Genomic DNA, 27,719 nt, shown 5'->3' with positions numbered 1-27,719 from the left:
GTACATGGCTCTTTGCAGAAATGCTATCTTCCACGCACACCTTGGGTCCTGAGCAGGGGGAGGGTGGCAAGGGGAAGAGCCGCTGGCGGTCACGGCGACACAATGCACTCAGGCCATGTGGGTCCTGCCCTCGGCCTGTCCTGAACTTGCTTTGGGGTCTAAAGCAACTCGCTTCCTCTCTCTGGGCCTGTTTTCCTCGGTAAAATGAAAAGGTAGCTCTAGAGGTGCTTCTAAGGACCCTTCTAGTTCTCAGTCTATGGCTCTTGAGTTCCTAGAAAAATGGAGAGGAGGGTGGGAAAAGATTAGCTAACCCTGAAGTAGTTGATACAGTGTTTATGCTAATGTTCCAGGCACTGGTGTTTGCTCTTCCTATATATTCATCCATTTCATAGTCTCAGGGACTCCCTGGTATCACCCATTTTACAAATAAGGCAATTGAGGTGCAAGGAAGTTAGTTACTTGACTTATAAATAAATACCAGAGTTGGGATTTGAACCCATGCAGCCTGGTATAGGGCCCACACTCTTAGACATTACATTATAGGAAAATATAAAGAATCACAGGCCACGCTATGATAAGAGGGGGGGGGGGGGGTCCATCCATAGAGAAGGCAAGGAAGAGTTAATACTGCCTCTGGTACTATTACCTCCCCCACCTACCCATTCCCATTTCCTTCCCACCAAGTCCTTTTTTTCCTGATTGGTCAACATCCCCCAGCCCTGACACCCTTTTGTACCCAACTGGAAATTACTCCATTGTCAAAGTAGCAGGCTGATGCTTTCTAGAGGGCCAGTGCTTTCTAGAGGGCCGGTGACTCTACCATCAGCCCAGGCCACCATGCAAATTCAAGGTCTCAGCAAATCTGACCACTGTTTACACACCAACCCCTGATCCAGGTGCCCCCACCTCAGATCCTTGCTTACAAGACACAGGTTGGGGCTTGAGCACGCCAATGCAATGAGCTTTCCCCAAGCACTTACTGTGTGCCCAGCCCCAAAACCAGCATTTGGAAGAGGATATGAACGAGCTACACCCCTGACCTCCGGGAGTCCATAGTCCAGCAAGGAAAAACAGTTAAGTAAACAGATCTCTAGGATACCCTGTGGTCAGTGCTAAAATTAGAGGTGTGTCCCTAGTGGGCTGAGGGCACATATGTCAGAATGATTCACGCTGCATGGTGGGAAGAGGAGGCTCCAAGTGCCTCTGAGTGAGCTCATTCCTCATGGACACATCCTCCAAAATCTACCGGAAGGAGCACTGAACTGGGCATGAGATGTAGGAGCTCAGGCCAGCCTTAATAAGCGGCCCTGAAACACACCCTGAGCCCCGAGGCCCCCTCTGAAAACGAGAGGCACCCCCCACCGCCCGATGTACGACAGGAGGAGATCTTGTGAGTGGTTCAAAGTCATATTTATATTGACTCATAGACTGAGCAAAGGCTTCATTGCTCATTTCCCTTGCCATCCTTCCCGTTGCATGCAGCAGCAAATCTGTGTGGGTGCCACTTTGTCATTCAGCCCCTCAAACACTTGCCAGGCTGCCTTTTGAACACAGAACACAGCCTACATCACCCACAGTATCTAGCTAGGATTTAATGACGTTTTGTTTTCCCTGCACGATTTAGCATCATGCGTATTGGTTTCCCATTGGCAGTGGTGTATACATAAAGCCTCCTTTTAAAAAAATAAGGGGAGCCCAGGTGGCTCAGCGGTTTAGTGCCACCTTTGGCCCAGGGCGTGATCCTGGAGAACAGGGATCGAGTCCCACGTCGGGCTCCCTGCATGGAGCCTGCTTCTCCCTCTGCCTGTGTCTCTGCCTCTGTGTCTCTCATGAATAAATAAATAAATAAATCTTTTTTAAAAATAATAATTTAAGATTAAAATGTGAGTCAGTTTAAAGTAATACAGTAAATAATACTATAACTGGTATAAACTCTATAATTTAACAAACACCAAAATTTTAAACGCACGTACAAAACCAGGCAAAACGCTTCTATGCTATGAGACACCCTGACTGTGATTACCACTGGAGGGAGGGGGTGATGACCGGAAGCGGGCACAAGGGAGGCTTCTGGCTTCTGTTCTCTCTGTTCTAGTGGTTGACCTGGGGGCTGATCACTCATGTGTGTTCACTTTGTAAAAATCCATCAGGCCATATACACTTACGCCCAGTGCATTTCTGTATGTCTATTACACATTCATGTATCCTGTAAACCCACCAGTTCTCTTTCTAGAAATTTCCCTGCAGATATACACATGCATGTGCAAAATGACAGGTTCAAAACTGCTCACTGCACTGCTGCTTACAGTAACCAAAGATGGGAAACAACCCAAGTTCCCCAGGTGGGGACGGATTGAATGAGTTTGGGCATAGCCTCCAGTGAGTTCTATGTAGCCATCAGACAAAACGAGGCGGCCACTACCAGAGCTCCAAAATTCACATGGACTTACATTTCAGTGAAAAGGTAAGGGTAGGACTATGTATACTGTGCTACTTTATATGGGAAAAAAACAGAATATATAATGCAGGTACACGTTCACCTAGGGCATGCTATGGCTGGGATGTTACCTCAGAAGTGAAGAATAAGAAACTGATCATAGATGTCCCCTCTGGACAGGGCAGGCCAGGGGAGAGGGGCAGGAGGGAGGCTTGTCACTGAGGACTTCACTTTGGTACTTTAAAATTTTGTACAGTGTCCTTGCATTTCATATTTTATAATAAGATTTAAAGCAGAAAGTCTTCCAAAAGGTGTGTGGCTAGGGTAAAACTTACAGTCCTTTCCAGACCTAAGTCTGAGACGATGGTGTTAGTACTTTGGGCTTATAAAGCAAGTAACCCTTGGCCCCACTCCTCACCCCAAGGGATGGTAGCAGAGATAATGGGCCTTCCTATAATGGGTTTCCAATTAGCAGCAAAGCCAGTCTAGAACAAATTACTTACTCACGCTGGGCCTCCACCCTGCAGGGAAATCTGGCACCTAGAGCTGCCCTGGGAGGGTTGGCAGGTGGCTGAGTCCTTGGCATGGGTAGGGAGGTTTTTAAGCAGAAATACTTCCAGGGATGGGAAGTCAAGGATTTGGGAAGGCAATCTCAGTTGGCTGGAGAGGAAAGATTCCAAGTTCTGAGTCCCACTCTGCCCAAGAGAAGCAAAGCGAGGGCCATTGAGTGGTCTTGCCCGCAGGCTATAGGGGACAGCGACAGAACAAGGCCTTGACAATTCTGAGTTCAGCTGTAACCCACATGTCATATCTATCTAATCCTAAAACCAACCCAGGGAAGTGTGGGACAGGGTATCAGTTACCCATTTCACAGATAGGAAAATGGAGGTACAAGGAGGTTAAGATACTAGTCAGTGATACACATGGAGAGAAGGGGTAAAGCCAGAAACATAGGCCCCACCTTCTGACTCCTGGTCTTCCATTTTCTCCTTACCTACCCGCACCCCCCCACCAACAACCTTAGCCTCCCCTCTTTCAACTCTGACCTCCAGAGAGAAGAGCTCCTGCAGCCAGACAAGTAAGGGGCAGGCAAAGAATCCCAGAATCAGAACCAAGAGGCCTGTGAGAACAACAAGCCCAGCAGTTTACAACCCTGACAACAAACTAGAACCACCTGAGGAGTTTAAATAAATCTCTGTGCCAGGGCCCAGGCATCTGTAGTGTTTTTTTTTTTAAAGTCTCTGGCTGATGCTAATACAACTTTGGGAGCAAATCACCCCCACCCCAATCCCACATACAACCTTCTGCCTCCCTGAGGCTTCCACCAACCTCTACTTCATCCTCTGGCCCCCAAATGTGCTGCCCATCTCTCTCCCACATTACCTAGAATCAGAGAACTGGACTGGGAACTGAGTTTAGCCTGGTTCTCTCTAGAGAGCCAAGTCATTTAACAGCTCTGAGGTCCCAAATGAGGAAGTGACTTGCCTAAGGTCTCTGAGTGAGTCAATAACAGAACAAGACTAGAATCTGGACCTCTAGACCACCAGGCAAGGGCAGATCCATAAAGCAGTCAAATGGGAAGTCAGACCTGTCACCAGGCAGATCAAGCTGTTCCTGCTAATAGAATAGAACCGCTGAGGGTCTGAAGAGAATACAGTGAGTGTATGTTTGGGGAGGGTTGGGAGCCAGGGATCATCCCCCCCCCTCAGTCCCAGGGCAACTCTGCCCTGTGGCTACTGGGGAGCAGGGGACTCTTCTAGAGCTGCAAGGCTGGAACTGGCCTATAGAAAGATGTCCTCATTTCTAGGTGGGGGTCCAGCCTCACCCAAAATCTTCATAAAGAAATCAGTCTCTCTCTGAGGTTACCGGGAGGGCCCGGCTTCCCAGTCTACAAAAATAATAGTAATGGCTCAACACTTCTTGAGCTCTTCACCGGTCGCGGTGCTGAGCACTGTACTTGGCCTACCTCATTCAATCTCCACGCCCGTCCTTAAAGTTGAATATAATTACTGTCTCTATTTGCAGACGAAGAAATGACGGCCTAGAGACTTTAAGTAACTTCCCCAAGATCACTGAGCCAGAAAATGGTAGCGGCAGGATTCGAAGCCCGGGTCTCGGCCCACCACTGCCACCCTGCCGCCCAGCACTACACAAGAGCAGGTAAAGCCCAGCGGCTGCGGGAATTTACCCGACCTGCAGGTGCTGCCGGAGGCCACCCCAGGGGTGACGCAGTGGAATCCTCCAGACTCCTCCGCGGACAAGGCAAGCCCATCCTCCTTCTACCGAAGAGGAAACCGAGGCACGGTAGGGAAGCCTCTGGCTCCCGGACGTCCGCAAGTAGTCAGTGGGGACAGGACCAAGAGTCCAGGTTTCCCCGCCCAATCCAGCCCACAAAGCCCGACCACGTCTTCTCCACCGGCTGATGGGAGGCAAACTCTGCAACCCCGCGGGCAACGCGTAACCGCCGCTAGCGCTCCAGCCCGAGCGCAGCAGACGCGGAGACCCAGCGCCCCGAGCAGGTGCGCGCAGGTGAGCCACGGAGCGCTCCTTCGGCTTAATCCACGGCTCTGCCGCTCCGGACCCCTCGGCTGCTGAGATTCGGGCTGAGCCGGAGCGCCGGGGTCTCCTGCTTCCCGGGGAGAGGGGGACGAGGAACCGGGCGTGCAGTCCCCGCGCCCTCCCTGGAGCAGCCAACCCCGGACCCAGGCCCGGGTCGGCGTGCGGGCGGTCCAGGGAGTGCCGGCACCCCCGCCAGGTCAGGTCCCCCCCGGGTCACTCACCCAGAACACCGTGGAGTAGATGATCAGCGAGAACTTGAGCCAGAGGTAGGAGAGGCGCGCGCAGTAGCGCACCTGCTCCGAGTCCCCGCGCGGCATCCTGGGCTCTCTCCGCGGGGCCGCGGGGCCCGGGCTACGTCCCTCGCCGCGAGCAGCCCCACCTGCGGCCGCCAGCCGGGCCGCGCGCCCCCGCCCCCGCCGCCCGCGCCCGCTCCGGGACTGACATGGGCTGGCGGCAATCACAGCCCCGGCCGGGACCAGCGGCTCGGCGGCCAATGGGCGCGAGGCCGCGGCCCAGCCCCTCGAGGGGGCGGGCAGGGGGCGGGCAGGGGGCGGGGCGCGGCCCGGGACCGCGGGAGGCCGGGGGAGGCCCGGGGAGGGGAGGGGAGGGGCGGGGAGGGGGCGAGGGTTATGCAAACGAGACCCGGCGGCGCTCCGAGGGCGCGGGGGGCGTGGGAGAGTGCGCGGAGGGCGCGCGGCGGGAGAGCGGGCGGGCCTCACCGGGGGGCCTCACCGGGGGGCCTCACCTGGGGGGCGCCTAACCCGGGGGCCGTGCAAGTGCGTGCTTCCCGCTGTTGCCAAGAGGAAAGACCGTAGGAAGAGGGCAGGAATTACCCGCTCAGGTGTTCAAGGTGTGGAAGTGATTGTGCAAGACGTGAATGGAACCGGGAGGTGAGACAGCCCCGCCTGAGGCGGGGGAGGGCCGGAGGTCGTTAGGCAGGTGTGGCAGACCGGGGCGGGGCTGCGAGGCTCCCTCGGAGCTGGGGCTGCGCGTTTACTTTTGTCACAGATCCCCCAACCAGCCTTTCTCCTACAAGTTTCCGGGAATCCCTTTCTCTGAAGCCGCTTGAGTTCCCAACCGTGCCCATTCCCCACCCCAAGCCCGGCCTCCTCCTCCGGGAAGCCCTCCCCCTACCCATCCTCCGGCCCGGTCTGTGGCCCTGGCCCTTGCACACACTCAGCCGTGGTCTGACCCGGCCTCTTCTCTCCCAGTGTTTCCTCTCCCTGCGGTCAAAGTCTGTCTCCCGTGCACACATACAGGCACACACCCACACACCCAGCCCACGTCTGACCCAGGCCGAGCTCAACCTGGGGCTCGGAGTCAGGCAATTGTTTGTGGCCTTCAGTAATTGTGTGGCCCAGAGGTCAGGAGCTCAAGGCAGTGCTGGATGGGGTCCCTGGTGGTGACTGCAGGAATGGCGCCCTAGTCCAAGTCCCCTGCCCTGGACTCCCAAGCCTTCCATATACACACACTCCCAGAGAGAGACCAACACCAAGACCACAGGCTCCAGCCCCCAAGGCTTTCCCCTAGAAGGAAGAAAGGTTGGGGTACAGAGTGTTGGGGAGCAAGAATCTCCTGTCCCCTTCAAGGTCCTTCTAGTCAGACTAAGAATCAAATTGACATGAGGCAGATTAACAGGAGAAAATCAAATTTAATAGAATACATACAAGGAATCCACACAGATGTGAAAGATCCAAGACAGGCAAAATGAGGTACATGTGTCACTCCGAATTAAGGAGAAAGTGGCAGGGTTCTGGGGCTTCAAAGAAACGCAATTCACAGGAAGATGAAAAAGAGTAAATGTTTGATAAACGAATGTTCGCTGGGCCTCTCAGGAACAATGGGACGTGGAGGACTTGGCTGGAACAGGCCTTGCTAGGTTCCTCCCTTTGACCATACCTACTTTATTACTATTATTGTTTTTGGAGAGAGGGGGAAGAGCAGAGGGAGAAGGAGAGAGAATCTTAAGCAGGCTGCACACCCAGCACAGAGCCCAGCGTGTGGCTCGATCTCATGACCCAGAGATCATGACCTGAGCCAAAATCAAGAGTTGGATGCTCAACTCTTTACCCTCTTTACTGAGCCCCCCAGGTGCTCCTACCTACCTATTTTATGTCATACTGTAGTTATTTACCATTTAAATTCTTTTTAGGCAATTGAGAGGGAGGTAAAGAGCTTTCCCTGAATCTACTGGGTTTTGATGCTTTTTAATTTGCAATAATCTTCATGCCAAAGTGGCCCATCTTGGGGCAGCCAGCCCATGGCCCTTACAGTTGGGAGCCAATGCCTTGCGCAGAGAAGTATAGGGAATTCAGTGTCCTGGTACAAAAGGAGCAAATCCTACAAGGGTGTTTGCATTAGGTAGGGACACAGAACCGGGGACCCCTGCACATGACCTGAAAGCAGTAGCCAAGGGCTACCAAGACCTCTTAACACAGTGTTATAAGTTGTCCTTTGAGGAGGAGGATGCTAACTCTTTACCCTTCTGTGGGGGACTAGCTTCTCCCCACAAGCCCTGCAGAGCTAGCCTTACACCAGCTCTCCCTGAGGGGCTGTCCACCTCCCTCTCCCTGGGGGTGACTCACCCCACTGGGGTTTTCTTTCATTACCCTTGGCCTTTGCTAGCTGCACTTCTCTTCTACTTCAAGTCTTCCAGAGGGAGGAGGCTGTGACAGCCCACCTCGCACGGAGCCTGGAGCTCTTTGGGACTAGCACACTCTTACCTGGGCTCCTGAGCTCCTATGTTGCCCTTCCCCATCCCTGACCTGGCCCCGAGTACTGTGGGCTGCCCCCGGCCACATTTGCAAACATTGAGACTTCAGAAGAAGGGACACCTTATTTTTAACTTTGCTCTCTTTTTGCCAGGAGCTCTGGGCTAGGGGTCAGCAGGACAAGAGCTAATCCTGGTTTTGCTGGGAAACTTTCTGAGAAACCATTAAAATGTATGGCATAGACAGTGTGACATACGTAAGCATGGCACTGGCTGCAGTTTATGACCACCTAGTGAGGTTTTTTTTTTTTTATTATTTTATTTATTTATTCATGGGGAACCCCGGTGGTTGAGCATCTGCCTTTTGCTCAAGGCCTGATCCTGGAGACCCGGGATTGGGTCCCGCGTCGGGCTCCCTGCATGGAGCCTGCTTCTCCCTCTGCCTGTGTCTCTGTCTCTGTCTCTCTCTCTCTCTCTCTCAAATAAATAAATAAGTAAAATCTCTTAAAAAAAATAAATGTGTGCTGATATCCTAGTTCAGAATCACTACCAACAGGGACCTGGAATTGGTATTATCTTGAAGGTCCCAAGTAATTTCTAAAGTGCAGCCAGGATGAATCTCATCAGCCCAGAGGTCATCATGTGGAGGAGATGGTCATTTTGTCAGATAGGCCACACACCAGAGGTCACCCAGCTATCCAGTGGTGTGCTGGTAAGGGTTTAATATCTGTCTCTCTGTTGGTGGGGGGTTGATGGGAGGGTCCCGTTGCCAGTTTCCAGAATGTGAGTGCTTCCACCTGTGGATCCTGGGTGCTAAGAAGAGACATAATCACACATACAGCTCCGCCCAACACTGCAGCTCTCCCTCCTGCAGGCCACCTCTGCAACTCTACCCATTAGCTCCAAGAACCCTGCCCATAGTGATAGTGATAGAAGGCATCTATGAAGTTCACGGCTCATTAATTACCATAACAGGTATTAGAAATGAGCTCTCTTTGGGTGAAATCAGTAGTGAGACATGTAGATTGTCTAAAATGAGACACCACCCATTTCCTGCTCAAAGTAAAAGAATTCCACTTAAAAATGATATGTGGGACTAAATCCTGGAGGATCTCATGTCCCAGGGTATCTGGTTGCCTGATGTGCTCAGCAGTCTCACTGAATCCTGTCTCTAAAATGTTATGTCTTCCTTGACTGGACCCTTCATGCAAGGTGATAGGGCACCTAAAAGCACAGAGAGCTAAGCCTTCACTGAGTTTATAGAACAGATTGTAGGAACCAGTTTTGTGGCTTCTTGCCAATAAATATTTGTTTTATAGATATTTTTATCGATGTCACGATTTGTTCTGAGATCTGTTTTCATGATAACCTAGCAGCAGACTGTAGGAGGAAATAACTAACCATCACTTTTAATGGCTACTGGTGCTTATGAAAAAGAACCTAAGAATGTGCAGGACCAACTTGGCTTGCATAAGTTGGCACTCACGCTGCCAGGCAAACGACTGTCTGTGCCTCTGTTTCCCTATCTGGGAAACCACAAGGTTGGAGGCTTTCTCTTCTAGCTCTAACAACCTTAGCTATAGTCCTCATGGTCAACCTGGTGAGCAAATGTACACTGAGCTGCTCCTGTGACTCATGCCCTGCCCCAGGCTCTGGCCTACATCCACCAGCAAACATCTCTGTCATCTTCTATTGGGGAGGGAGTTGTGGGGACATATAACACATATGACAACAAACACATGAAAGGGAAATTCCAGGCACTGATATGTGCTAAAGATCTGGACAAAGCACTTCCTAATGGAAGAGACAGCAAGTGGGAAACCAGGAGAGAGGGAGGGGCTGGGAGAGCTCTGGGGTTCACAAAGGGGACCTTGGGAGAGTAGAGGAGGTGTCATCGGACCTAGGAAGGGGCCTCGCAGCTTTGGCAAGTGGTTTAGACTTATTTCCAGTTTCAGCGAGGGCCATGGGGAGGTTTTCATCAGGGACGTGATACAAAATGTGATTTATACTTCAGGAGGCTGCCGCAGGGAGCAAGGACAAGTGCCTTGCAAGGGAGAAGCCTTGTGAGAAAGTCATCATAGCAATCTCAGAACAAGAAGGCTGGGAGTGGGCTGGAGCCTAGCCCTGGAAATGGTGACAGATACTGGCATCAGAGATAGCATCTTGGACATACACCTGATGGGACTTCCTGACAGATAGGACATGGAATGCAGGATGGGGGTGGGGGGAATCCAGGATGATCCAAGGGTTTTTGCCTTGGGCAAACTAGGTAAATGTCACTGCCCTTTACAAAGGTGAGGAAGCTCAGGGAAAGCAGGGGGAAGGGGAGGTTGGGTTAAAAATCAATTACTGGGGTGCCTGGGTGGCTCAGTCAGTTGATGTCTCTTTGGCTCCGGCCATGATCCCAGGGTCCTGGGATCGAGCTCCGCATCAGCCTGCTCCTCCCTCTTCCTCTGCCCCTTCCCCTGCTTGTGCTTACTCTCTCTCAAATAAATAAAATCTTAAAATAAAATAAAATCTTAATAAAATATTTTTAAAAATAAATTACTTTGGCCATTTAATTTTTTGAGACATCTATTCAAAAACCAGGTGGAGTTGTCTAGGGAACTCAGAAGGCTTGAGTTGATTGATAGAAACTTGAGAGTCATCAGATCAATTTAAACCACGGGCCTCTGTGAGATCATTTAGGGAGAAGATGCAGCAAAAGAAGAGAGACAAAGACAGACCCTAGGGCCCTCCAGCATTGAGAGAAAGAGAGGAAGAATGGCTGGCAAAGGAAAGAAAGAGGGTACAGCCCCTGAGGAGAAGGTATATGATGGAGACACCTGGAGAAGCATAAGCTTCAAGAAATTAGAAGAGGTGGGGTCCCTGGGTGGCGCAGCGGTTTGGCGCCTGCCTTTGGCCCAGGGCGCGATCCTGGAGACCCGGGATCGAGTCCCACGTCGGGCTCTCGGTGCATGGAGCCTGCTTCTCCCTCTGCCTGTGTCTCTGCCTCTCTCTCTCTCTGTATGACTATCATAAATAAATTAAAAAAAAAAAAAGAAAAGAAAAGAAATTAGAAGAGGTGCGCAACAGGAGTCATTGTCCTGGGAACTTTCCTTAATACACGGAGGATTCATCTGTGCCTGAGAAGTCAAGTGGGGACAGAACAGAGAACTGACCATCAGCTCTGCAAGATGTGGGTCATTGGTGACTTTGGTAAGAGCTCTTTCAACAGAGACAAAAACCCAAGAGTGGAAGGGGAAGAAATGGAGGAGGCTTGTGCAGACAACACAGGGGAATGTACACTCCCAGGCAGGTATAAGAAACCATTTCCCCAGGGAATGCATCCCTGGAACTCTTCCCAGTCCACCAAATAGTTTTCCAGGCCAAGGACATAAGAGTTGGCCTCTGTTTGGGAAAATCTGACTGGCCGTGAATTCTTTGCAGCTTCTGCATCAAGAGATAGGATCTTTAAAAGAGAGAGAGAGAGAGAGAGGATCTATTTCCTTTCCTTCTCCATCAAGAGGTAGGATCTACCTCCTGAATCTATGCCAGCCTTCTGACTTGCTTTCACCAACAGAATGTGACAGCAGTAAGGTTGCTTGAATTGTAAGTCTTGGAATCAGGAGGCCTTGCAGCTCCTGCTTTGGCCCCTCTTGGAATGCTCCTGCCGTGAGAACAAATCCGAGCGAGTCTGCTAGAGAGACCACAGGAGCCAGAACCCTGGTTCCTGGCTGGCAGCCACCAACTACCAGACAGGTGAGTGATAACATCTTAGACTGCCCAGACCACCACCCGAACAGCTGACTATCTATGTAAATGAGTCCAGCCCAAATGTGCCAACCTAGAGAATCACAAAATAATTTGTGGATGTTGTTTTAAGACACTAAATTCCAGGCTGGTTTATTATACAGCAAAAGCTAACTGGGACATTGTTATAGTCATTTTTTTATTTTAAAGATTTTATTTATTTACTAAAGAGAGAGAAAGAGAGCACAAGCACGAGTGGGAGGAAGGGCAGAGAGAAGCTGACTCCCCACTGAGCACAGAGCCCACTGATGGCTCGATCCCAGGACCCTGAGATCATGACCTGAGCCGAAGGCAGACCCTTAATGGACTGAGCCAAAAATTCTTAAAAACACAAACTCAAATACCCATCTCTTTCTTTCACTCTCTTCCTTCCATTCTTGTCCCAAAGTACAGTCTGTATTTTTGTTCTCAAGAGGAAACTTCATTTGTCCTTTGGGCTTTCCCTGACTGCTTTCGGTGCCACCCCCAGCTCAGACTTTAGACCACTTCTCCTCCTTCCTGTCCCATTTTAAGTCTAGGTTCTCCATTTATCCTCTCCCAATTATTTGTTTAGCATCAGGCACTGAGCTGTGGGCTTTCCCATGCTTAGCGCTAAAGTCCTCAAAATTCATGGCATTTGATATGATGGATCCCACTTTACAAAGGAGGGAACAGAAGTTCAGAGAAGCAAATTGGCTTTTTCTCCATTAGGAGGTTCAAGTGTTTTGTGAATCAGCCAGCAATGTGCCTTCTACTTCCATGCAATTAGACCTCAGCTACGCTAGAATGACATAAATTAACTCTGTAGATTAAAAAGCAACTAGGCACTATATACTCAGCTCAAATATTGAGAGTTTGATACTGGTTACAGTGGAAACCTTAGGTAGAGTTTGTGTAGGTGTCCGCAAAATAGTAGTTCCATGAGACCTTAAGCATTTTGTAAAAAAGAAAAAAAAAGGATCTATCAGGTAAGTGTGGGAATGCTGTGGGACTCCAGAGCCTTTACCGTGGGAATGGAGGCTGTGCGTCTCTGGGAGGAAAGACGGGTAGCCAGCCTTTCTCAGCTGTGCCTGACTACACAACTTGGTTCCCCCCAGACACCAGCTATATCGTCTCAAAGAACTAGTATCCTTCAGAATATGCTTTGGGAAATGCTCTCCTATGGGACTGGCTCCTAATTCTTTTAAAATCAGAAGTGACCTCCTCAAAGTTATATGCTCTATATTTAAGAGGAAAATAAAAAACAGATTATTTCTGTTTCATGCTTGACCTTGCAAGCACAAGACCATACAACTTCCTCTGCCATGACTGTCAGACAACCAGATCCATTTGTGATCATACCTCTTAGGGCCCTGCATGGGGTATGGGGGAGGGGAGACACATACTTGATGACCTTGGGGACCAAGAAAATTCTAGACAAGAGCCTCCAAGGAAAGCCAAATGCTCATGCTCAGAGGGGCTTGGGTCACTATAGCAGTTTCCCACTTTATGAATCCTCTGAAGAGCTGCCTCTAAAAGGCTCACCCGTTCTGTCCCCCAAGAAGGCTAACTGCTCTAGACCTGGAGCCCATTGCATCCTACGGCCTCTCGGCCTCTCGCCTACCCTTGGCTGCCAGACCCCCCTCCTTACAGCCCCACCCCCAGGCTGCTTCTAAGGCTTTCCAAAGCCTCAGGGGATTTCCTGCCTCCTTTTCTGGGCAGAGGGAACCAAACCACCTGTCCTAGACGCCCCTCCCCAACCCTCCTTCTAGAGACATGATCCTATACCAGTTATGCAAATATTTACTCCCACAGAGGTCAGCCCAAGCCTTCCTTCCTGATGTCCCCTGTTGTCCCCACAGCAAGGCTGCTGCTGACCAGAGAGCCAGAGCAGAGGTCTTCAGGAGCAGCTGTGGGTGTGTATGCGAGTGCAAGGGAGTTGGGGGAGGGAGATGTTAGCCTAACTGACCGGTCATAGGGAACTAGTACTGAATGATGGCACATCCATGCCGGGGAGCCCTGTGCAGACTTTGAAAGTGGTGTGGAGGGCAGCCCAGGTGGCTCAGCGCCTGCCTTCAGCCCAGGGTGTGATCCTGGAGACCCGGGATTGAGTCCCACATCGGGCTCCCTGCATGGAGCCTGCTTTTCCCTCTGCCTGTGTCTCTGCCTCTGTGTGTGTGTGTGTGTGTCTCTCTCTCATGAATAAATAAATAAAATCTTTAAAATAAAAAAATTTTAAAAAGAGAGTGGTGTGGAAAGGCTTGAGTGTGGTGCGAACTGCTCCTCCAACTCTGAGGCTCTGTTTGGGAGTGGGGGTGGGGCCTGAGTCAGGTTCTTCAGCACAGCTTCTGGGCCTCTGATGGGTGTCACAGGAGGGCAGGGCCTATGGAGGAACTGCTGCTGGCCTTCAGAAGGGGCATCTCTAGAGTCCTAAAGAGAGTGGCCTTGGCCGGAACCCAGAGAACCAAGCTGGAGAATCCCGGATCTGGCAAGTGGGTGGGTCTTACAGCCAATGGTCAGTTGAGGAGGCTGCCATCCCAGGAGCTGGCTAGTGGCTTGGGAGCCTTCTGGGGAGGGGACAGGCTCTGAAGGCATACTGCTTCTGGCTTGTGGATGGATGCACGTTTAAAGGGCAGCCCAGGGGAGCATTCAATGTTCGAGTGCTGGGCTCCAGGTGGGGAGGGCCTGTGTGAGCCAGAAGGCCCATTTCTTGACATGATTTGCAAGGGGAGGGGCAGGTGGAGGAAGCAAGGAGGAAGATACCCAAAGGTAAGTTCAATATGATCATAGTTTTCCCCAGAACTTCCTGCCCCTCGATGTACAGTGTGAGAGCCCGCCTGTATGAAAAGGGGCTCTGTTTTAAGAAGGTAGGAGGGGTTCTCCTGAGTTGAGAGACCAGCAGGTGTCCAGTCCTTTCCGCTATAACTTGACTTCCAAGCCTGGGCTCTGGGTGTGTCGGCAGAGACTTTGGGACTTCATTCCTCAGCAAGTGACAGGCTACATGTTCCTGAGGATGGTGTGAGGCTTGGCCCATTCAGCTCATCACCTGCAGCCAATGTGAGCCCCAGCTCCAGCCATGCAGATGCACCAGGCCTTGGGCTCCCACTGGGCTCCCCAGGTATCTGGGAGAGGATCCTCACCATGCTCCAACCCCGGGACACTGACGATGGTGGGCTCCCTTCCCTCCTGATCTTTGCCATCTGGACCCCTCGGTGGGGGGAAAAATATGGATGCCCCAACAAGATCTGTTTCCTTTCTCTGTCCCTTCTTTTTGGGATCATCAACCATCACGAAGGTCTGAACACTGGGACAGTCCCTGAAACCACGACAGTTCGCCTGGCACTGAGGGGTTTCCTGGGTGCAGGTTCAGGTGCTAACACCAGAAAAGTCCCATGCAAAAGCAGGATAAGTTGGTCCCCCTACTTCTTTCCAGCCTTCCCCCCTGTTCAGAGGGAATAGCTGGTGGTGAGAGAAACTCAAGCAGAGCCCTCTGAGGATGTGTCATAGGAGTAGGAGGGAGAGGCCACCAGAGCCGCTCCCCTCTCTGCACAGCCCAGGGGCCGCCTGGGCCTGGCACACACCTCCAGCCTGCTGGCTTTCTTTCGAAGCTTTCTGGAACCGTCTGTCAGGGCCCTGAGGCACCAGTAGATGCGAGCAGAGACTGAGCTTAGGACATTTTCTCCAGGGAAATATGTCATCCGGGGGACTTCGCCATAAAGCAGAACTGATGGGGCGGGGCGGGGGGGCATGGAGTGGAGGGGGGCACTTTGGCCATCCGTGTTTCCAACCCTTTCACGGACAGAAATGCAGCTGGAAGAGGGTCAGCATCCTGCTCAAGGCTGTGTCTTTACACCTTGTGCGCTTTCCCACATGCGTGCTATTTTGCACAATAAAACGTTTTTGTAAAAAGGCAAACATTGCCTCATTTTCATTTGCATCTCCCTGATAATTAGCAAAGTCGAGTGTATTTTTATATGCTGATTAGCCATTTGCAGCTCTACAAATTTCCTGTTTTTATCCTCTGCCCATTTTCCAATTAAGTAATAGCCTCTCTGAAGTGGGCGAGCTGAGGGTTGACAGGCTAAGAAAATGCCATTCCCACCCTCTCCTCCCCCATAGCGGTGGCAGTGAGGGCCCTTCTAGTAGAGGAGACTCTGGGCTGGTCTAGGAGAGCGTTGATGGGTGAAGGGTCTTCCAGCCGGCTGCCAGCAGAGGTTGGCCCCATTGGGGCTCAGCCAGGCGTTCTGGGAAGGCAGCCTGGGAACACTGGCTGCTGGGGTGTTGGGCCAAGCCTACATGACTCACGGGGAGTGGCAGGGTGCCCAGGCAGCACGGCTGCATAGTAGCTCCACCTGTCACTCAGGAGGGCAGGGTGGCTGCCCCCAGAAGCTGCTCCCAGGGTGCTGCTGGGGGAGGGGGGCCTCCTAGGAACTCAGCTCTCAGGGCAATCTGAGGGTACCCAGAATGGGTCTGGGGGACACAGAAGTGGGGAGCTGGACCAAGCTATCAAAGAAGAGATGGAAAGCTTTTACACTCCAGAAACATCTATGCATCTGCTGCTCTGTGCCAGGAAGGTGAACAAGCCGTGTCCTGCCCTGTGTGGTTGCTGTGGGATCCCCAGAGGCCCTGGAGGGTGGACTCCACACTTCATAGTTTACAAAGTGCTTTCATCCACGTGTGTGAGCTCTTGCCACCTCCAGACCTACCTGGATATCACCCTCCTCCCCCACTGGACTGTGGGCACCATGAGGCAAGGACCATCTCACCACCATGGTATCAGGGTGCCGGGGGTAGTGCTGGGCACAGGTGGCTGCTCGTGAGACATGGAAGCCACAAGTCAGCTGTCCCTTGGCCATGTGGGCTGACCCTGCTTGGACTCCATCTCAGACTGCATGGACCTGTCCATCCCCAGGCTTCCAGGGGATGTGATGACCAGCTGGTGGGGTCACCGGGGAAGGGTCAATGTTCTCCCAGATTTTCTGACATCTTTCTCCCACTTCCTGTATTTTCCCCTCAGGTCACTTTAACTTCCTCTCTCCTGGTTTCTGAGCAATTCAGCTCAGCTGCCGCGCCTACTGTCTGCCTGCCCTGCCCACATCCCTGTCTGCCCTGTTCCCAGAAAACAAAAGGCCTTCCATTAGCAGAATGCCGCTTTCTGTCGCAGACATGGGTTGACTGAACGACTGTTTTCTTCTCACCCGAGGGGGGGTCATCAGAAGAGTTTTGTGTGGGACACAAGACAGGAAGGAGTCAGTCTCAGAGAGCGTGCCCGAAGTCACCAGAACCTGGGTTCTTCTCCTCCACCACCTGGAGCTTCCCTCCAACTCCAAGGGACCCTTGCTCACCCTGCCTGAGCATTTCACAGTGACCGCAGAGAACCAGGCTAGTCTCCTAGGGGGTCAGGTAAGTGGGGCTAGGTTAAGACCACTGGCAGCTTAAGGCTACTGTTTACTTCTAGAGCATCATAAATGCCATGGGGACCTGGTAATTTAAGTCAGCTAGGTGGGGAGAGAGTCATGGAACTCTTCCCTTAAGAATCTCATCCTCCTTTACATTTACTGTCCTGTGAGGCCAAATCAGCGGCCCCCTAGAACGTCCCCCAATTCAGCAGAGCTCATACATTCTTAAATTTGACCCAGGGATTATTTTACACTACAGCCCAGCTTGGAGACAAAACACACAACTGAGCAAAAGTTGCACAAAACACACCCACCCTCACGGCATGATGCATTCTTACATTTTCTATGCTATCCCTTTGTTTCCACACTAGTCATAATCTGCTGTTGCAAATCACTACTCTAATTAAAATTGTACTTGATCTCAGGGTCCTGAGTTCAGGCCCCGGGGGCTCCACACTGAGCATGGAGCCTACCTAAAAAAATAAAACAAAATACCAACAGAATGCCCTTGGAGAAACCCTACTAGACCTGCTTTAGCAAACAGACAAGCCACACCTGGGTTTCCAACAGTTGTTTGTACAGAAAGTATCCAGGCATGAAGCAAAAGCAAAACCTTTAGAAACTTGGCTCCAGTGAATCCTGCAGTTTCCTTGATTGAGCATTGATTGCAACCCCTTATCGCCAGCTCACTCCCAGGGAGACTGGAGGGGACACTTGAAGGAGCCCCAAGGCCACAAGGAGCCCCTATATCTCCAAGGGCGAGGACAGGTTTGGGGCCTCTACTCACAATAATATCGATGCAACATATGGGACCAAAAGCATGAAATAAGACCAAGTACTTTATTATGGAACCTAAAAGTCTGTGTCAAATCTATAAGTAATGCACCAAATAATATTATACATTTATAGTAGGTACAATAGAGAAGATATATACAATATTAAGGTAAAAATTCCTAGGTCTACAGATAAATTTTTTTAAAAATTTATTTATTCATGAAAGACACAGAGAGAGACAGAGACAGAGACACAGGCAGAGAGAGAAGCAGGCCTCATGCAGGGAGCCTGATGCAGGACACCATCCCGGGTCTCCAGGATCACACCCTGGGCCAAAGGCAGGCGCTAAACCACTGAGCCACCCAGGGATCCCCCCTACAGATAAATTAAATGAAAAGTTATAGTTGGACATTTTAATATACTTTTTAAACAACACGACAGATCAAGCAAGCAAACAACACTCCCATAATACAGAGGATTAAGTAATACAATGGACATGCTCAGTTTAATAGGTATGTTTAGAATTTTTAACATCAGAAATAAAGAACATACATCCTTTTTTTTAACATTTATTTATTCATGAGAGACACAGAGAGAGAGAGGCAGAGAGACAGGCAGAGGGAGAAGCAGGATCCTCGCAAGGAGCCCGATGTGGAACTCGATCCCAGGTCTTCAGGATCATACTATGGGCCGAAGGTGGAACTAAACTGCTGAGCCACCCAGGTGCCCCCATACATCCTTTTCATATATGCCTGGAAAGCTTACCAAATTAGTCATGTTTTTAGCTGCAGTGGAAACTCATAAACTATAAAAAGCGGAGATTTTCCAAACAACATATGCTGATCACAGGCCAAAGAAACCAGAAATCAGTAAGGTTGACCTCCAGATTCCCTCAACTATCTGAAAATTATGAAACATTTTTCTTTTTTCAATTTTATTTTTATTTATTCATGAGAGACACAGAGAGAGAGGCAGAGAAAGAAAACCAGGCTCCCTGTGGGGATCCCGACATGGGACTCAATTCTGGGACCCCGGGATCACACCCTGAGCCAAAGGCAGACGCTCAACCACTGAGCCACCCAGGTGCCCCATATGAAATATTTTTCTAACATAACTTCTAGATCAAAGAGAAAACTGCAATTAAAATAACAGATTTCCTAGAAAATAATGAAGGATACATCTAAAAACCTATGCCTTATAGTAAAGATGTACTCAAAGGAAACATTATGACCTCAAATTCGTTTTTATATAAAATGGGAGACTAAAAATGTATGACTTCCTTCAATCTAAAAAAATTAGAAAAAAGGATCAAACACATTCCCTCACTCAAAAAAAGCAAGAGGATGGGAAGCACCTGGCTGTTTCAGTCAGCAGAGCTTGTGACTCTTGATCTCAGGGTTGGGAGTTCAAGCTCCATGTTGGGCATAGCGCTTATTGAAAAATCAAATCAAATCAAAATTAAAAAGAGCTTAATAACTTAAACTTACAAATCAAGAAATAGTGTTATTGTGTTAAGACATGGACATAAGTTCCAGAAAAGTAGTTCAAAGCATTGAAATCAGTTGCCTAGGGGACAGGAATTGGGTTAGGGAAATATTTCAGGGAACCACTTCTTATTAAGTTTTATGGTATTGACTTCTTAAACTATATAAATGTATTACTTGAATAAAAATTAAATTTGAAAAATACTTAAAGAGTGAAAGGAAAATGAACCTGGGAACTTTGACCCATGCTGATACAGTGGAAAGAACATGGGTAGCCAGACATGGCTGAGCTGAAATTTTGCCTCTGCTGCTTGCCTGTGATAGGATCCTGGGCAGTGCATCTCCCCTTTAGGTCAGGATTTCTTACTTTGTAAAATGGGCACTGACGTGTACGTCACTATAGCAGGTGACAAGGATGAGCCTCAGCCTCATGGGCTAAATCAGGCATCCACCCCCATGCCCTTCCCTGGCACAGGCAGGACTCTTGGCCACAGACCTTTGCAGATGAACTCAGCCCATCAGCTCCCTGGCTTCACTTCTTGGTTAAAATTGTGTGTAGGGGCATCTGGGTGGCATAGTCGGTTAAGCATTAACTCCTGGTTTCAGCTTAGGTCATGGACTCAGGGTCCTGAAATCGAGCCCCACGTTGGGCTCTGTGCTCAGCATGGCATCTCCTTAGGTTTCTCTCTCCTTCTCTCTCTTCTCTACCCCTCCATGCTTGCTTGCTTGCTCTCTCTCTCTCTTTCTCTAATTGTTTTTCAAATGTTGTTTTGGTTCCAGGCTTCCATAAGCCACAGCATTTTGGATATTTTCCGTAGTCTCAAGGCCCCTGGGCAGATATTAGCTACAGTTTCTATTTTCAAACAGAAAATAGGTAAAAAAAAAAAAAAAAAAAATGGCTCTAAGGGTATTAAGAACAGATGTCTTTATATTTACATCCACTTGCGAAGAGAAAACGTATTTCTTTGTGCTTCAAACACTGTAAACAGACTAACTGCAGAAATAAAAACCTGGGGCAAAATTCAAATTCGCAAGAATAATAAAGTCTACCTCCCGTGTTGGCATGAAGATTTGTTCCATTCCTGGTTCCATGCGTGATGGAGCAAGGCCTTCCACTCCGTGCAGAAGGAGGTGGTGTAGGAGGGGCAGGCGGACATTTGAAGAAGCAGTAACAATACAGTGTGGTAAGCGTCCAGATGCCGGAGGAGCAGTTGCCTGGATCTGAATGTGTTCCAGGAAGGCTTCCAGGAGGCGGCGATGTTGAAAGGAGGCCTGCCAGATTAAGTGGAAGTTGCCCAGACGACAGCATGCGGAGGAGGGTCTCCGTATAAGGGAGAGTTGTTCCTGAAATTGGTGTAAACTGAAACCAACTGCAGATCTTTCAAAAGCCCTGGTGCCTGGCTCCCACCCCAAAACATCCTGCCTTAATTGGGCTTCAGGGTAACCGGGCACCAGTTGTCCAAGCTGCCCAGGTGATTCTAATATGCAACAAAGTCTGGGAACCACTGGCCTGCCAGGGCTTGAGGCAAGACGCTGTGTCAGTCTATATAAATTGAATGGGGACTTGGAGGAGGCCAGACAGTGGGAATGAAAAGAAGCAGATGGGTTAGGATCTGGGGTGTCAAATGGACAGGAGTGGGTGATAGTGGGGAGGGAACGAGGGTGGAAAAGCTGGTCCAGTCCAGGTTTCAGACTTGGGTAATGAGGTAGATGTGGTCCGTTTTCTGAGATGCAGGACACAGGAGAAAGGGGTATGCACAGAAACACCTGCTGATTAGAGGTGATGCATGCTCCTTACAAGGAAGTTTGGCTCAATTAATAGTAACCTTGGCCACGGTCGAGGTCACCATCACCACCATCACCATCATCATCCTGACCTGGTGGCCGCAGGGATTAGAGCAGTGATGTCGCCCTCTAGTGTCATTCTCTGTGTACTACAGTTACTCAGGCAGCTTTCTGCACACCTACAGGGGACCCTCCTGTGGGGGGGGGGGGGGGAGTGTCTACTTCTCCCCCTGCCACTCCTCCCCTCTTATGTTCTCCCTTTAAAATAAATAAATAAGATCTTTAAAAAATGAAAAAAGAACGTGACCTTCTCCAGCAAGCATCAAGAACAATACATGATATTTTCGGCCGTATCATGAGACACCATGCTACCTGGGACTCTCCAAGTGGGACCATGTGGGCAAAGAAGGGGAAGCGCTCTCAGAACTGGCTTCTTCCCACCATTCCCAGTGAATACCACCGCGCCAAAACCCTAAAGAAGGAAGGCCCTAGCGAAAGAAGACATTCCTTCTCCTGGTTTCCTGTGCAGCTAAGGGTGTCATGTGACCTTGTTCTGGCCAATAAAATACAAGCAGCATCTGCTGAGAGGGTCCTGGGAAAGAAGAGGTGTCTGGAAGAAGAGTTCTCTTCCTTCCTGGAACAGGAAAGATGTTATGAAAGGATGAGATATTTGGAGCTATTGCAGCCATCCTATAGGCATGAGGCAAAGCCCGAGAAAAATACAAATTCCCAAAAATCAGGGCACCTGGATGGCTCAGTTGGTTGAGCATCGGACTCTTGATTTCAGCTCAGGTCATGATCTCAAGGTCGTGATCTCAGGATCCAGCCCCACATCATGCTTCGCTCTCAGTGAGGAATCTGCTAGAGATTCTCTCTCTCCTTCTCCCTCTGCTCCCCACACACACACCCACTCACCAAAATAAATAAGTATTTTTTTGGCCACATCCCATGGCCAAGGAACTTTGAAATCATTAGGCTATTTAATATGGAATCACCTACCTCTAGGCTTCTGGTCATGTGAGGAAAATAAGCCCTCATTTGTTTACATCACTATTACTTACAGCAAAAAGTATTCCTAATGTTATATCCAAGTTGTTTCGATGTGTTCATTCACTTGCCCAATCACTTATTTATTTAATCACAAAGCATATGCTATGGGCTAATTACAATGGAGGGTAGGGAACTATGACCATGATCAAGACAGACATAATTCCTGGCCTCATGATTTTCTTAGCTTGGCAGGGAAAACACACTCTGAACAAGTGTGACGAGCCAGGATGTTGACCAGAGGAAAGTGTAGGAATGCTGTTAGAGTTTAGGACCTAGCTAGCTAGCCTGGGTCGGCACCAAGGAAGTTCCTGAAGTCCAGTGGACCATTTAGGGTTAAGTGTAGAATAGAGCCCAAACTTCGGTGCCTCAGATAAGAGAAGTTTTTCATTTTCTTTTCTTTTTCTTTTTCTTTTTCACGTAATGGCCCTTGGCTCTGCCGTCCTCAACATGTGGCTTTCCTCTCTGGATTCAGGATGGCAGCTCCTGCAGGTGCCACTCCCCAGCCAGGAGGAAGAGGGGAGGGGAAGCGAAGGGCAATCAGCTCCCCTTCAAAGATGACATCCTGCAGTTGTATGTGTGTCCTTAGGTATTGCTTCTGCCCACGTCCCATGGCCAGATCTTAATCGTGTGACCACCTTTAGCTTGGAAGGGAAGCTTGGAAGTGTAGTTGTTAGCTAGGCAGCCAGGTGACAGCTGACACTCAGGGAGGTTCTATGCCTGAAAGAAAGATGGGGAAGTGGTCCTGAAAGATGGTGAGCGGTCATACCTGGTAAAGGAGTGGGGGACTTTCCTCTTAACCCTGAAAGCAATGGGGAGCCACCAAAGGGTTTCAAACAGGAAGTGTACAGTCAGATTTGTGTTTTTATTTTATTTTTTAATTTTTTTTTTTTAATTTTTATTTATTTATGATAGTCACAGAGAGAGAGAGAGAGAGGCAGAGACACAGGCAGAGGGAGAAGCAGGCTCCATGCACTGGGAGCCCGATGTGGGATTCGATCCCGGGTCTCCAGGATCGCGCCCTGGGCCAAAGGCAGGCACCAAACCGCTGCGCCACCCAGGGATCCCTTTTTATTTTATTTTATTTTAAAGATTTTATTTATTTATTCATGAGAGATGCACAGAGAGAGGCAGAGACATAGAGGGAGAAACAGGCTCCACACAGGGAGCCGGATGCGGGACTTGATCCCAGGCCCCCAGGTTCACAACCTGAGCCAAAGGCAGACGCTCAACCACTGAGCCACCCAGGTGCCCCAGTTTTTAAACACTGTGGCAGAAGACAGTGGGCAGTAATGAGGCTGTTGCTGAAAATCTAATGATAATGGTGACCTGGACCCAGTGGGGATGGACAGAGGGCATATGGATCCAGGCACTATGACCAACAAAAGTTTTTTATAACAAAGCATGACAAAGACTATATGGGATTCCAACTTGTGTTGAAGGCACATGACATCTCTATTCATCCCTGTCTTCCATGGGTCAGGGGTCTTCAGAGTCCCTCAGCCTCATGGTGTCATTTTAGTGAAACTAAATGCGAGTAACCCGAGTTGATATCATGAGGCCAGTCAGCCGTAATTTCTAGTGGAGCCAACCCTGTAACAGGGTCAGGCTATGCTCAGCTACTCTGAGGTGAGCACAGGGGGTGGGGTGGGGGGCATTTGCAAGCCATCTCAAGTGGTCGAGCCCAGGGTCGATATTAATGGTCAAGAAGGCCATTGGGGGTGAATGGCATGCGTCTGGAAAGAGCCAGTTGGCTGCCAGAGGGGCCGTGGCCTTCATGGCTCTGGGAGCCTCCGCCCACGCTCTATGCCTGCAGAGCTGGCTTCTGGGAACTGGGCAGGCACAGATGAGAGACACCCACCGGCGAGCTTCATTGTTGTCCTTCTGGGAACTCATCCCCATGAGAGCAAAACCTCTGCAAAAGAAGAAAAAGGTAGATCCTAAAAAAAGACCAAGCAGCAAAGGCCCATTTGAAAAAAGAGGATCAGACAACTGGAGAAAGCCAGCTAGAAACTAATTCCCACTGACAATTTTATTATACCTGTGAGGCTCTTAGAGAAAACAAGACGGCAGCCTCTCCTGGAGCTTCCCTTTGAAGAGAGTGAGTGGAGAGCTCTGCTTCTGAGGAAGTGGTCCCTACAAGCATGGAGAGCATGAGATGGAGGGATCCCATCACGCCAATGCCTGAGGCCCAAGAGCTCCATGCAGAGGCCACCAAGCGGGACTTCAATTTGCTCCCCTCTGAGAGAGAAGGGCCGGGTCACAGGCCACCAGTGTGCAGCTACCAGCCCCTGAAGGTGGGTACCCCGACATTACCAAGGTGTACTCACAGGTCGACTTTAAGAGGTAGAGCTGTTGGCAGCTGCCCCAAACCACCAGGGTTCAAGTCTGCTTGTCACAGAACCAGGCATGCTGTGAATAAATATGTTTAATAAAGGCACCTGGGTGGCTCTGTCGGTTGAGCATCTGACTCCTGATTTCAGCTCAGGTCATGACCTCAGGGTCCCTGCATCAGGCTCTGCATTCGGCAGTCTGCTTCTCTCCCTCTCACTCCACTCCTACCCCCACTCACACACACTCTCTGTCTCTGTCTCTCTCTCTCTCAAATCAATAAGTAAATCCTTTAAATAAAAAAAAAAAAAAAGCCATTTGGCCCGAAAAGCACATGCTAATGTATCTATTCTCAATGAAGTGGCACTTGAGAGGTGCTTGAAGGACCAGTAGGGTGACTTCAGACATGTCCCAGAAAGGACATTCAAGGCTCTCCCCAGCGGCCTCCACTCTTCCTTTCCAGCCTCCTCTCTGGAGCAGATGGATATCCCAATCATTTTAATATGGACACTTGGCTTTAGTTTTTCTTACCTTTCTCTGTCACACTTGAAGGATGAAATGCCAATATTTTTTTCATCTCCCGGAAGATCTGAAGATTAACATTTCCATGCCTCTGAGGAAAGCAGGTTTCTATGGTGGCTGGTGTTCTGGGCCTTACCCAAGATGCCACGAAAGAGCGAGAAGCATGGTGAGAATTGGAAGAAGACGCTGAGTGTTTACAGAAGCAGAACTTCCTAAGAAGGCGGGGAGGACAGAGGACTGTGGAACCAGGAAAAGTAAGCATTCGGTCCCCTGTCCCCAGCAGGGCCCTGAGGGGGATGGTCCCGGTGGAGGGAAGGTGGTGCACTCTGCAGGGCTGGGTCCCTGGGATCGGATCCCCAGTAAGCCCCAAGTTCTCAGGTACCAGGCGGGCCTGAGAAGAGTCCCCTGCCATCAAGGACCCTACAGAAGCAGAGAGAAAAGCCTCTCCAAAGTGACATGTGTGCATTAATGACCAGCAAAGGCCCCATCCCACATGCCTTGGCACTATAGATAGCCCCGTGCCAGGGGTGGGTCAGTGAACCCCAGGAGAAATAAGATTGGATTTCCCTGCTGGCTCAACAAGGTGGGGACTCAGAGTGAAGATTAAGGAGATTTTTCAGAGAGGTTTTGAAGGAAGAAAGAATAAGGAAATGGGACCCTTCTGGCACCCCTGGGTGCACAAACTGAGATTTGTGCTTGCTGTATCTCCTATTCCTTTCTGGAAGAACCCTGGCCTTGCTGCCCAGATAGAGGTTCATTCCATGTCCCCTCCTTACTTCCATGGGCCACTTGAGTGGCAGCACCCTTTCACTCCCTGCACCCACAAAGGCCTCTCCCTCCCTGCTCTGAGGCTTGCAGCTCATGGTGTCACCCATTTGACATATGGGTATGGTGAGTTCTCTGATGATGCCGGGACTTGGCTCCCCACCTTGGCCAGGAGCTTCATGAAGGTAGGAGACATGATGATCCTTTCTCCTAACCCTGGGCTGATCACTAGAGTCCCTGCCTGGTGGAGAGGCTTGCAGGGCCCAGAGTCTCAGCAGAGGCTCCCATCCTTTGTCAGCCTCTCATCACCTCATCCACGCTACAGGACTTGCTGCCACACGTGCCCGACAACACCGTGTCTAAAGACCCACACTGCCTCTGGGATGACCCTGTGACCCAACCAGCAAGTGGGTGTTGTGATGTCCCCCCTCCTCCAGGACAAGCCTTGCCTACCTGCTTCCTCCTCCGCCTGCCATAGATGGGCAGATTTTGCTGGAGCCTGATGCTGACAAATGAACTCACTTTGTGCTAAGAGGCTCTGAGGTCTGTGTACACCAGGAGCACAGCAGATGTAAACACTGGCGGCCTCTCTTCCCCAGCTAGATAAACTTCAGGCTTTCAGGACAAGGCACTGCCCCCAGCACACTCACAGTGTTTAACCAAAATGTCAGCTACAACCCATACTCTTGGCAGAGGCCACCTCTCCCTCTCCCAGCTGAAGGCCCAGATTCTGGGCCACTGATGCGGAGGCCAGGGAGCAGGGGGTACAGAGCTCATCTCCGAAATGGGCCAGCCTGGGACCCTCTGCTGTATGGATGAAGGGTAGCTATCTGCGAGGAATAAATCCTATGATGACCCTGATGTCCTCCAAAAGCCCTGCCTGACCTATGAAGACATGTCCTTTTAAAGTTTAGATCCTGTGAAAATCAGAATGTTACTCCCTCATCCCTGACACGGTGATATTTTAAACTTTGTGTGTGTGTGTGTGTGTGTGTGTGTGTGTGTGTGTCGTTCATTAGTTCACCTGACATTTATGGAACATCTACTTGGTGCTGATTGCCAAGCACTGTACTGCCCCACCCCGGCAAAGCTGCCTCAAAGGCCATATTAGTGCTCAATACACTAATTTAAGGCTTTCATACCTATGTCTGTATATGTTAGGTATCAATAGATGATAGATAGATGATAGATAGAGATGTTCCTCATCCCTCATCCCTGAGTCATATTTTAAATGTAATCCATCATTATCATTCAACTAACATTTATAGGAGCCTTATGATGTGCTGGCCAGTCTCCTAGACACTGGACATAAGACACAATCCAGGACACCCATGTGACAGGGAGGGGACCCCAGGTTGATGGTCGTGATAGGCCTGAGAGAGAGGAGGTGGGCAGGCCGGTAGAGGCTGTGCCAGACAGAGGTTATCAGAGTTAGGGACCCACCTCACAGACTTTGGGGTCTGGGGCAAGTCTTCCCCTCTCGGAGTTCCCAGCCTTCTCCAAATGAAGAACTAGATCAGGGATCCTCTGAATTTCATGAGCCAAGAATTTCAAAACCTAACTGATGGAACCATGGAGGTCGCCAAGATTTTATTCACTGAGTAAGGAATTTTGGAGAAAAAGGAAAGCCAGCCTAGCAACTGCCATCTGCCATCACATTATTTCATAAAAGAAAGGACACTTTAGCCCCAAAGCAGGAAGGGTTAGTCTCAGAACGAAGGTTGGGCTTGCAAACTGGATTCACTTAGCCGAGTAAACAGCTCACTCCTTGTCATTGCTGTCCTCCTTCTGCCCGGTCCAGGTGAGCTGGGGCTGCCTAGATGCCCTGAGGCACCAATGTCCCACGGTGCTGTGCATCACCTGCTGGAGCCATAACCAAGTGGCCGAAGCCCAGCACCGTCTCCAGGCTGAAGACATGGTCAGATGACTTCCAACAGCAGGGATTAAAGGAGCATCCAGCCCATATCACTGGAACCCCCTTTTCTGTTCCATCCACTTCCTTCATCCCTGCAGCTGTCCATCTCACCTGTCTTCCAGATGCCCTGGAAAGCCATCCTTGCCCACCTCCAGCCTTCAAGCCTCCTGGGGCCAGGTAGCATGAATCACGAGGAGCACCCAGGAGCACACGCCCTACATCATGAGGAAGGCTGCCGCTC

The 27,719-nt window shown here is 50.1% G+C and overlaps 1 protein-coding gene and 1 pseudogene across 2 annotated transcripts in view; one reads left to right on the top strand and one right to left on the bottom strand.

Annotated features, from left to right (window-relative positions):
• TSPAN15 (tetraspanin 15) overlaps positions 1–5,446 on the bottom strand; it is a 49,203-nt gene extending 43,757 nt beyond the window's left edge. Inside the window, exon 1 of one of the 2 annotated variants that reach the window (XM_072756214.1) lies at positions 5,218–5,446. In XM_072756214.1, coding sequence (XP_072612315.1) covers positions 5,218–5,313 — 96 coding nt within the window. In that variant the 5' untranslated portion in view covers positions 5,314–5,446. The remainder of the gene's footprint in view (positions 1–5,217) is intronic. The other variant, XM_072756215.1, reaches the window with a different exon arrangement.
• Positions 5,447–23,845: 18,399 nt separating this feature from the next.
• LOC112928331 (large ribosomal subunit protein mL40 pseudogene) lies at positions 23,846–24,295 on the top strand (annotated as a pseudogene).
• Positions 24,296–27,719: the final 3,424 nt, after the last annotated feature.

Source organism: Vulpes vulpes, chromosome 4, assembly GCF_048418805.1.
Source record: "Vulpes vulpes isolate BD-2025 chromosome 4, VulVul3, whole genome shotgun sequence".
NCBI lineage: Eukaryota > Metazoa > Chordata > Mammalia > Carnivora > Canidae > Vulpes > Vulpes vulpes.
The sequence above is the reverse complement of the archived record's forward strand: the minus strand, read 5'-3'. Positions and strand labels throughout refer to the sequence as shown.